At 40.4% G+C, this 12,621-nt stretch overlaps 1 protein-coding gene across 1 annotated transcript in view; it reads right to left on the bottom strand.

Moving 5' to 3' along the window:
- The window catches only part of LOC137267943 (uncharacterized), an 80,112-nt gene extending 71,801 nt beyond the window's left edge, over positions 1-8,311 (bottom strand). The window contains exon 1 of the mRNA XM_067802396.1: positions 8,048-8,311. Coding sequence (XP_067658497.1) covers positions 8,048-8,104 — 57 coding nt within the window. The 5' untranslated portion in view covers positions 8,105-8,311. The remainder of the gene's footprint in view (positions 1-8,047) is intronic.
- Between the last annotated feature and the right edge of the window lie 4,310 nt (positions 8,312-12,621).

Raw genomic sequence — 12,621 nt, 5'->3', positions numbered from 1 at the left:
ATTACTATAGACTCTGGTTAACTAAATTTAGAACATCAAACCAGCGTTTGATCACTGAAACAGGACGTTGTTAGGACACTGACAGATCTAAACGAATCTGCCAATTTTCTATATCATGTCTGTGATGAACTCCACATTATCTTTCCAGCACTAAATGGCATTAGATATCAGTTTCTTTCCCAAACGTTCTGTAAACATCCTAATGTTTTGTTATGTATTAATATGCTGTATGTTCCCTGTGTCATAAGTGAATTTTGAGAAGAAACTATGTATCTTTTTTTTTGTTCACAAGGTTCATCTACATAGATAAAGCCTAAGTAGCTAAGGTTAACCCATTCTACTACATAGGGGAGTATGGTGTGTTTTGTTTGTTAATTACCTACTCCACTGTCTCACAACTGGGAGTCTAACAATTGGAAGTTCTCACAAATGGTAGTAGACCACGTAATAACAGATTCTCAAGTCGAGAAAGGGGGAGGTGGTCGGAGACTTTACTGTCTTCAACGTTTTGTAAGCCCAGGTGTTCAAGTAACCCTATGCATACATATAAAGAGGTCAGTGTACATCTATAGTATTTTCCGTCCAAACTCATGGAACGATGTCGGAATAAATGTTACAACGTGTTGCAATAATCATCAACGACAAACAACAGCTTAGGTTTACAGACAGAATAATCAGGTATTTACAGTGAGAAACATCAGCATAGGTTTACAGTGAGAAACATCAGCTTAGGTTTACAGTGAGAAACATCAGCTTAGGTTTACAGTGAGAAACGTCAGCTTGGGTTTACAGTGACGTTGTATGAGTGGTGGGTCAGCTTGAGACAGCGTCGTTTTCTGCCTTTATATACCACTGTCTCTTTATTCGGCGATGTAAAATTAACCAGTGTAAACGTTTCTTTTCTCACACAAACATTTCCAAAGGAATCTATATGAAACCTGCTTTTCTCTGTTACAAAAAGTTGCCGTATACTTTTGACCTAGAACCCTCATAATACAAACATGATATTTTCATGGAAATCAAAATGTCGTAGGCACCAGCGGCTATTTCAAAGCACAAAATGGCGGTATTCGGCAATACTCTGGTTATGCCTATTCCTACATTAATGACGAAGCAGATTTCTATAACAATGTTGTAATCTTTTCGTTGTAAACGTTTGAAACACCACCCAGTAAAGACAATCAATCTTCTGTCCGTTGAGAAAGCAGGAGGTGATCGGAGACTTTACTGTCTTCAACGTTTTGTAAGCCCAGGTGTTCAAGTAACCCTATGCATACGCAGAATTATCCATGAAACTTTTATCCATTCTCACTCCATGTAATGTTACCATTGGTTATAAACCTGCTTAACAGTACAAACATATCGGTCATAAACTGCCGTAACCTGTTCAAAAGTAAATCCGGAGATACCCGAGCAAGCCGACTGCTACATTCTCTCACTGCAACGTCAGGTCTAGAATTGGAAAGTGTCCAGATAATAAATAATAGTTTGATAATGATCATCTCTAAAAATATAAATTTACCTCTAACAAACTGGGGTCTTTAGTGTCCACTTATGTAGACTTGCCTCTTTAAAGGATATAATTACTATACATCCATGGACTTCAGCACAGCCTTGCGGCAAGGCTAGGTTAGGGCTTATTGTGTAATGATTACGAAGTGATTTTACTTTCTCAAAAAGAAACCTGACACAATTCCCTTACATAACCTTAAAGGGAATTAAAAGTAAATGTTCTACCATTCTGCCGAACATTTCATTATCTACACGATATTATTAAATTAGAAACATATATTCATACGTTTATTGACGGTTGATTACTTTCAACTGCAGCATGGAACTGCTGTAATATCACTGCGTTCTCTCTTTTTCAACAATTATGTCTGCCATGTGATTTATGTTATGCATATTTCATAACTTTTCTCCTATTCATTTGCGTTTTGACAACACTACCTGTTTTAACTTAGCATATGAAACCCCTGTAGCCATGTGGTCACACACTGGAGACACGCCTGGTCATGCGTACGCGGCATGGCATGATGGAGAGGGCGGCATAACTGCTATTTACAACCTGTGTGAGACATGGCATAGAGGAATAAGGAAGCACTATCAGGAAAGGGAGTCGTCAAGACAAAGCCAATGTATATTTCTTGAGTCTGTGCACACGATACTGAGACAAGTTTCCAGTCCATATTGTAAAACAGCTTTAGGATAACCTATGTTGGCTTAAATCTCCATGACTTAGGAATAAACATATTTTCAAATGCCATGTTAGGACTTGAAGTGACGTAACCTATTCGATATTCGTTGAGTTTGAGTGAAACTGTCAAAAAACAGAGAAAACAAGGGTGATGAAGCACACCAGCATCATGCTTGACTCAAACAATAGACTAGTGCATGTCGACGACAGACTTCCCATGTAGCTTTGGCAACGTTTCCTTTATAGGAGCTACACACATTACTGAAGCCTCGCAACTTCTTCATCATGCCACAACGCAGACCATAACGCGCCCACGACAGAAGCAGGGCCATTGCATGATTAAACAATGATCAATCCATAAGAACTGTTACTCGCCGTCTTCAGAGACTGAAAGACAGGTTCCAGATCACTGGTAAACTATAGGACAGACCTCGTTCTGGAAGACCAAGAAAAAAAAACATCAAGAGCAGACGTCTGATATGTTGAGTTCCAAACCTTCAGGAGCCGATTCACAACTGCCCAGCTGCCTCAAGGTGCAAAGAAAAAAGTCCATTTCCACATGCACTAGGTTGTTATGTTTGGGCGTTTGAATCTAACATGGTGCTGGTGTATTTCAGCACCCTTGTTTTTCGCTGTTTTTGACAATGTTTCATTTCACTGAGACTCAACGAATATCGAATCAGTTACATCACTGCTTGTCGTTCAAAGTGCCCATTACTCACGCAAAATGTTTCATTTAACTAAGAGCATAACTGACATCACCACGTTTCTGTATGTATGTGGCTATCAGCTTTTAGGGTGTACCCATACTTTTTGTTTGTAGAATATTTCCATGTGTACACACACTTTACCATAAGTGAGAAGGGTAAAAATCTCTAAATATTACTTCCCTCTTTACTTTTGTGACACACGAAACAGACGTACAGATTAAAGATAGCTCTGTAAAATTACAATTATATATATATATATATATATATATATATATATATATATATAGATAGATAGATAGATAGATAGATAGATAGATAGATAGATAGATAGCTGTATGTAGCTGATGAGAGAGAGAGAAAGAGACAGACAGACAGACACACACACGTGTCTGTGTATTTTGCAGTGCTTCAGCTGTAGACGTGTGTATGTGTGTCGCAATACTTCAGTTGTAGACGTGTGTATGTGTGTCGCAATACTTCAGCTGTAGACGTGTGTATGTGTGTCGCAATACTTCAGCTGTAGACGTGTGTATGTGTGTCGCAATACTTCAGCTGTAGACGTGTGTATGTGTGTCGCAATACTTCAGCTGTAGACGTGTGTATGTGTGTCGCAATACTTCAGCTGTAGACGTGTGTATGTGTGTCGCAATACTTCAGCTGTAGACGTGTGTATGTGTGTCGCAATACTTCAGCTGTAGACGTGTGTATGTGTGTCGCAATACTTCAGTTGTAGACGTGTGTATATGTGTCGCAATACTTCAGCTGTAGACGTGTGTATGTGTGTCGCAATACTTCAGCTGTAGACGTGTGTATGTGTGTCGCAATACTTCAGCTGTAGACGTGTGTATATGTGTGGCTATATTTCAGCTGTAGACATATGTATGTGTGTTAAATACTTCAGATGTATGGTGACATCTATATGCAACCATACCTGCCACAGCTGTACCCATATGCATGTCAAAGCCGGGTTAGACGTCAACTGAATTGTTTGGGATTTAAATTATAGTAACTGTCAGTTGTAGACGTGTGTGTGTGTAACAGTCTTGTCACCCAGAGGTGTTACCTGTTTTTATCGTTTTCTTTGTTCCATTGTATTTCCCCCCTTTTAACAAGCATGTATATGACCTTTTACGTTTGGGATTGGTTGTTACATTAGCAGAAACTGTGTGTGCCCCAACGGTTATGTTATCATCCACGGGTTTATCCAGTCCGCGTTGGATATTTTAAAGTAACCCACGATAATCCAGTAACTGCGTGTATAAAGGGTAAGGGTGAAACGTGAGGATATCACGGTCAGTTGTCTCTGTCACTGTCACGCACCAGGTGACCAAATGAACATGAACATAGTGAGTTTCTCCTCACAGTGGGTGTGTTCTTGACAAGGGACCTTGGTGGACAATGGAAACAAACACACTCTAACATAAAGGCACTTGCCTGGATATTTGAAAGAAAAGAGTGAAGTCGGTGGTGGGTGGCAACTATATACGTCGCTAACATGAGATATCGGGACCTATTTCAAGCAAATCTGTTTCATGTGTGAAACTGGTGTTTATACTTCTATTAGAAAGTACCTCAACATGTCAAGCCGACATGGATGTTCACATGTAGATCAAATCGCTTCCATATTTATGCACTTGATCATATAGGTTGTGAAACGTATGTGATCTCTTGAACGATGTGTACATAAGAGCATGTACAATCGGCACATAAAAATCATGGATATTAAGTCAACTATTACCCTTCATTACCCACGGATATCATAGTCAACTTGTGAATATACGCTGCTGGTACCAGAGTCACCTTGGAACATTTGTACATGGCTGATATCAACAGTTGTTAAACATGATGAAATAATACATCTATAATCTAAGAATGACTTCTTTACCCGTGCCTATGATTGCAATGCAAACCGCATCGTTTGTGCCTGACCAGCGTTTGGGTATGTGCCATCAAAACCAACGTGTAAGAAGCACCTAGAATGTCATTGCCAGTCCCAGTCGCAACCTCTGTAGGTTGTTAATGAATACTCTGTGCTGGGCACCTGTATTGGTTCCATACCATGGAATTGTCTCAGTAGTCTTCTGGGTTTCTTATGAGATTACCTACATTACTTCTATACTGAATTTGCTTGATGAGAAAATGTAAAAGAAAAATATGTTACTTTGAAAGTCAACATTTAGTGACAGTAAACTTCCAGTCATGCTGGCCAGTGTAAGTAAGATGACTTGGGATGGTTTGTCCAAGGGCACATTAATTGTGCTGGTTTGTTGTTCACTTGTCAAAGAATGAATGAATACAAGCTATTGGCTGCTCATTCATCGCACTGACACGAAAGAACCATGTACCATATACCGGATGGTGTTAAAATGGATGGTGTTAGGTAACATGTTTATAAAAAAGATATCCCTTTTGTGATAAAGTATTGTTATCATTTACAACGTACGTTTTGCCTTGTTTGAGAACACGGGTGGGCGTTTGTTTACGGAACCTTTAGAAAAAAATCTGTGTTGAGTATCCGATGTATGTTTATTGTCCACATTCTATTATACTCTGTAGGTATAAGAAACTATTGAGAATTCCCGATAAGATGGCTCAACTGACAAACATTCATGGCACCAGGAGAGTCCCCCAATAAATGGTTTCGCGTCCCCATATCTCTTTCGGTGTCTCCATGATGCTGGTTTTCCTGTGACCAGGATAAATGTCGGTTGGTGGGAAACAATTCATAAAAACGTGTGTTCTTCGCTTTTGTTCATTAACTTCGTCAACATCACGTTTGTCCGAAATACCTTGCTAGCTGTCGAACGCTGTACGTATTGACACATGGAAGACTGGAAGGACACGCATCGGACAGCATGGCATATTCCAGGGCCGACAGTGCCACGAAAGGAGGGTCATGTTTTATCAAATAGTCCTCTAAGTAAAGGGGTAATTCCAACTTCACTTCACTTAATATTGCCCATAACAACACAAACTGCATCCCATAACATACACACTGCATCCAAAAATATACACACTGCATTCCACCACATACACTGCATCCCACCAATTACACACTGCATCCACCATATTCACTGCATCCACCATGTACACACTGCATCCTACCATATACACTACACCCCACCAGTTACACACTGCACACCACCAGCATCCCAACATATACACCGCAAAGCACAATATACACACTGTATGCCACCATATACACTGCATCCCACAATATACACACTGCATCTACCATATATACATCTCACCACATACACACTGCATCCCACAATATGCACACTGGTTCCCCCATGTACTCACTGTATCGTACCACATACACTAGATCCTACCAATCACACACTGTATACCACAATATACACTAGATCCTACCAATTACACACTGCATCCCACAATATGCACACTGCCTTCACCATATACATTGCATCCCACAATATACACACTGCATCCCATTATGTACACTGCATCCCACAATATACACGCTGCCTTCACCATATACACTGCATCCCACCAGTTACACACTGCATCTACCATATATACTACATCTCACCACATACACACGGCATCCCACCATATACACATTGCATCCCACCATATACACTAGATCCTACCAATTACACACTGCATCCCACAATATACACACTGCATCCCACCATGTGCACTGCATCCCACCATATACACACTACATTCCACCATATACACACTGCATCCCACCATATACACATTGCATCCCACCATATACACACCACATTCCACCATTTACACACTGTATTCTACAACGCGTAGTATTTGTTGTTATCATTTCAAGGTTGTTGTCACATATAGCATCCCCGTTAACCATTTGTTCCAGAAAACACCCACATCTACAAAGTAATAGGAAGTGGTAAAATGTGCCCAAACATTGAATACGTCATAATAGGCTGCAAGGTGCTCGCAAACGCAGTCGGGAACATAAATGATGTGATCCATTTTGTAATACAGTCTTGCTATTGAGAGTTTTTCGCCACCTTGAATATATTTGTATAGATCCAAATATGAAAATGACTCACTGGTATCGCTAATCCACTTTATTGCCAGTTCAGGTGGGTTTTCTACTGGAGGTGACTAGGATTTTGGATTGTTTAAGCCATTGATCGAACACTGGCAGATTCACATCGAGTGAACAGGAATTGTGTCAATCTCTGCCACCCTGGAAATGACACCACTCTAATGGCCAGGCTTAAAGAAGTTCACAGAGATATAGATCCGAGTGTTCTGTTAAATAACAACGTTGTTGACATGCACACAGGCAATCGAAGTGGTCGACTGGTAATGTCTTCCACCGACAAGCGTTTAGCATGCGATCTCTCACGTCAACTTGGTGATTTTAAGGTAACTGAACAAGGCAACTTCTATTCATCAACTTTTATTACGATTTGAAACAACCCGGTCTCAATGTATTGTGGATGTGCACTGATGGTAAGACAAGGTTGTGACTGAGTTCAGGGATCAGGTGAACTGCCGTGGCTGTTTATCAGCCTGTTATCGTTTCAGATAAGGAACGTGAACCGCGTGCAGGCTGCCTATTTAGCCTGCATATTTGCTTTAGGAAAGTCCGGGTTAACATATATAGCTGTTGCTAAGTTAGACTGATTCAGAATGAGGAAATGATTGCAATACCCACGCTGTGTAAGTTGTGTGTGGATATCATATAGAGTGTGGGTTGTGTTCATACACGCCCACAAAGAATAAAGTCCACGTATGGCTGGTAACATCGCCAACTATTAAACTACTCTGTTCTGGACCATGTTCTAGGTGAATACACAGCACTGAACTAATTATCTGCAGCAACACGATGCACTGATATGCGTTTTTGTGTTAATCAACAGTTCCAGAGGTACCTTGTCCTTAATCTCTGCCGTTCTGAGGAAATATTGATTACGGCTGATTTTGTAAAGAAAATTAATCAAGATACAGCACGAGTCAGCATGCCATGATCATATCTTGCTTAATATCGCATTGACAAGTATCAGTTTCTCTCGCTGTCACGAGGTTGTTGCTTGTTTGTGTGTGTGTGTGTGTGTGTGTGTGTGTGTGTGTGTGTGTGTGTGTGTGTGTGTATCAATAGACATGCGCAATATGTATTTGCCACTTCACTTACCTGTGGACAGATGAGGAGGACCAAACTTGTCACTACAAAACCAGTGTATGGGCCCATTTCTCGTTGATAAACGGCTTGTAGTCCTCGGAGTGCTTGATCTTGTGTTTACCACATGCACAGTCTGTCGCTGGCCCTTCCTTCACCGCAGGTCTCCACTATGGTGGGAGCAAGCACCTGCCGTAGCTAAACTAGCGAGATACTTTCCTTTCCCGATCTCCCAGCGACGTTGAAGGAAATACCAGCATCGCCAGCGACGATCTCTAGCTGATCATATAGTGAAAACGAAATGCAGTGTTAATGCGGACAGTCAGCACATGTGCCTGAAGAATTGTGTACAACTAAACACGGAGCTATACATCCAACGATAGAGTAGGGCGTGCACTGCGCCAACCTTAGACAAACTACTTAAACAACCTTCGTGTACGATGTCATCATTATACAACTTGCGTTTTGCCTCGCTCGGTACAGGATATAAAGAATTTCAGTTGGGATTTCAACGGTTTTTTTGTAAGCTAAGTCAAGGTTTTTCCTTTGTTTAAGGAGTTTAATTTTTGTCCATCTCCTGAGGTTATATAACTGGGAAACCTAAACTTGCTGTGTTTACTGATTGGGAATTCTGTGTCAGACGCTTAAACTGACTACAATGTAATATCGACAGTTATTTGCTCTGGTTGTCCAAGTCCCTTGAGTATCACCCATAATAGCCTAAAAGATAACACAATTTGTACGTGTCGACAGTTCCGTGCATTATATCATATGAGCATATTATCAATACATATGCTGCTGCGAATTTTCACCCAGACAAGATGAAGCGGTAAGCTCTGACTTTGGTTAACTGCTATTTCTGGAATCTTACAGGCCTTTGTATAGTTTACTAGGAGATATCTTGATGAATCTAAACACCTGGTTTAATCCACTTTACTCACGCGCCGTACGTCAGCAGGACAATGATTGAGGTAATTTATGTGTACAGTACCCTTACAGACAAACTGTCCAGGTTTACCCCTACAGATGGGATGTGTCAGGCTATCTGATGGGGAAGATAATATACAGCACACAGACGTTGTAGACAAACCTCCACACTCGACACGACGACGTCGGTAATATACTGAGATATTTGAAGTAAGCACGAACTGAAGGCCAAACAGGCCAGTATATTATTTAAATGGATGTTACTAGGATACACTTCCAGAAAATGTGACAATAGATATGAAGCGATTGGTGTATTTCAGCCACATTACATAGCATGTGCTCATCCAAGAAGCACTAGTCAGGAGAACTGCATTATTTCTTTCATGACGGTTTTTGTTACTTTCGCTCTCTAAGCATTCATGAACATTCCCAATGCCTTGTCTTACCTGAGACAGACAGTACTGTCGATAGCATTTAATGGCTAGTACTTGTATTTCATCGACAACTTAACGAACACGCCAGCCACACACTGCTATATGATGTCATGTTAGTGTCGATCACAAAATGCCTTATCAAACTATCTAGAGAACTGATCACTTACTAGACAATTGTACAAATATATACAGCCTCTCCCCCCAGCAAAAGCATATACACATGTATTCAACTTCATCCCTTGTCAAGACGCTGTACCATGCATCATCAGGCTTAGAACAGGGGAATGCAGTCATCTCGTCCTTCACCTTGCACGACACCAAATACGTGACACCTCAGCAGTGGTGTTGATAGTGATGTTGAGCTGAATCGGAATAAATGAGATGTTTGATTACGTAAATGGCTACTATACCTTAGGCAGAGCGTTTATGCACCTACTTCCCCTATGTGTCTCGTGACAGATGATTCAGCTGCTCTTTATACACGTGTAGGATTACAGGCGATTACGAGGCAACTGTGGTGTCAGATGGTCAAGGGTAGGACGTGCATGTGGTCTATTTAAAACAAAGCAAATATATAAACACTATGTATTTGTTTCTCGTCGTTCTATGACACGGATCAATTGTTTAGATGATACCCTTTAAATAATTAGCACACAATAGAATTTGTTCCACCGCTACCAATCCATGCAGAATATGAGATAGTATTCCTATATTTTGCCGTTGTGTAGACCAGTTCCAGCATTCCTTGTGATGAGCAGTAGTCGATAAGTCGTTTTTTTCTGAGCGAGGTCTTCTCTCCAGGCAATGCTGTATATTTATCAAGTTCACGGTCATTTGTTGTAATTATGATGAGTACAAAATATCCGTTCTCATAATGAAATATAAGTAACTTTAGAACCTCTAAGATCAAAACTGAATTCCAGTATACCGATAACGTTCCGTTGACGGTCATACTGTCAGTCATATTTTCACTGGATTTGTAAAATCGCACCTGCTGTCGAGTAGTAAGGCAAAGGTAGAGAGACGTGGTACTCTATACCCCCGGCGACACTGGTAGATTTGTCATGGCACAGGCCGTGGAGTCTAGGTGTTCCAGCAACACCAGTGTCGGCAAACTAATTCAGAAAATGAATCCTATTCTCTAGGTACAGTGACTTGCTGAGGAAATTCATCCTGTGCCCATTAGTAAATTGCAACAAACGAATGCAGACTTTCCATTGAAACTAACGGCTTAAACCCGTCTGAATCCGGCTTATGTCGTAAATAGTCCCCAGTCCCATCTGTTCTGAGTGATCCAATCATCATTTGGACATATATTCTTTGCGGAAGTTTCCCGATTAGATGTTATTTTTGTCGTCTTCCGTGCTAGCAGTTGCCGCTAATATTGCAGGAAGGCAAAACACTCACTAGTCCCAGTTGGTGCTTGTCTGTGGACTATGGCTATTGGCCAAGTCGGACTATTAGTCTATTACATACAGAGACTGCGAGGAAAGGCATTTGGTGCCAATGTTTGATGGTGTCTGAACGCGGAACAGTTAAGAAACAGTTATTTGTTGTTTATGTACCTTATAAGGGCATCAATGGCTGTATTGTGGTCTTTCAGTTGGAATCGTCTCCGTGTCGGTTTTCTTGTAACGTTTTTCAACAATTGCCATTATTTCTATCAACATGAATTTTCAAATGCTCCTCCTTAAACACGACAGTTTAATTAATACGAGAGTGGTGATGTCAGCGTCAGAGTTGAATTGTTGTTGTGGAAAACGCACACACGCAGAACCCCAACTAACACGAAACTATCTCCTGGAAGAGACACGTGATGCATGAAATACCTTAAACAGCTTATAGTTCACGTCTTTTGCGTCACTGGTATACTTAACCGAAGCCTATAGGTAGACTCTTATGTTACAACTGTCTCTGTAGATTTTGTTGATGGGATATATGTATTGTGGACTGTCTGCACAAATGGACTCATCTCTACCAAGCAGACCAGACGTATTCAATGGCAGGGAATGTATGGATTGGTCTCAGGGTCTTCCGTTGCCTTCCCAGTATACAGGCGTCTCCTCCTACTTACCAGCTGTAGTCAGGAAGTAATGGAAGACCGAATTGCTTGGTTCACAACCGAGACATAATGTGCTATAGAGATATGTGGTGCAGTAGCGGGACACGATCGACTTATCGATTATATTATGATGATGTGTTTGTAAAACCTTCTATATAAGATTGCATCTAATCATAGACTGCCTATGTTACTGCTACCGCTTACCGCATCCTTGATACGTGGTGGACAGGCGTTACAGAATGCGTTACAATGCAGAAGTGTATTGTAGGTCGCTTTCCCTCTCCAAAACTTTTCAGTATTTTCCAAGAAAGACAATAGCCAGATTAAACAATGCCATTAAGAAATGGTCAAAAGTAGCATATGTTATACTTAAGATTACACTTTCTCGGTAAAGTACAGATTCTAGTAATTGTGTTGGGTTGAGTCACATCTGGGATTCGAACCCACAACCCTAGAGTAAAACACCTAATCGCTAGCAAATGAAGACAGCCGCCCGGTCGCTCAGCAATCCATGCAACCGATTTTAAAAATTACGTAATTACTGTAATTGATATAAATAATACAAATACAGTTCATGTAAATATCACACGAAACTGTTAGATAGATGTGAATGACAACAGGTCCTTTTTTGTGTCAGTTTCAACGTTCTTGATACAGATTTGATCAGACAAAAGACATTTGATCAGACAGTATTTACACTTTACAAATATCTGCGGAATGGAAAGTATCAGTCATTTATACGCATAATGCTGACGATTTGAATGTCAGAGTCAGAGTTTATTTCCAGTAAAATGCCATTTGATTACATGGGTCATATTATAAAGCTGCATGGGCAATCTATCACATCTACACAGGAACATAGAATTACAATATGACCTATGTATTTAATAGGAAGTGTCTTTTGAAAATGATCAACGTTTTGCCTTTCTGGCTTGGGATGCTAAACATAACTGTGCTCTGGATCCAACAAGCCTTGTATTTATAAAAAGGTAAATTTTATAATTGTTCCCCATTAAATTACCACTTTTCATAAGATCAAGTCCGTCATTTCCAAAACCAGCAACTTTAGTTTTCTTAAGACTTATTTTCATTCCTGTTTCTTTACGAAGTAATTCAAAGGCATTCATCTCTTTCTGCAGTTGAATATGTATGCCTGAAAGAGTTGT

Source organism: Haliotis asinina, chromosome 16 (genome assembly GCF_037392515.1).
Source record: "Haliotis asinina isolate JCU_RB_2024 chromosome 16, JCU_Hal_asi_v2, whole genome shotgun sequence".
Lineage (NCBI taxonomy): Eukaryota > Metazoa > Mollusca > Gastropoda > Lepetellida > Haliotidae > Haliotis > Haliotis asinina.
Note: the sequence above shows the minus strand (reverse complement) of the source record. Positions and strands in the feature narration are given on the sequence as shown.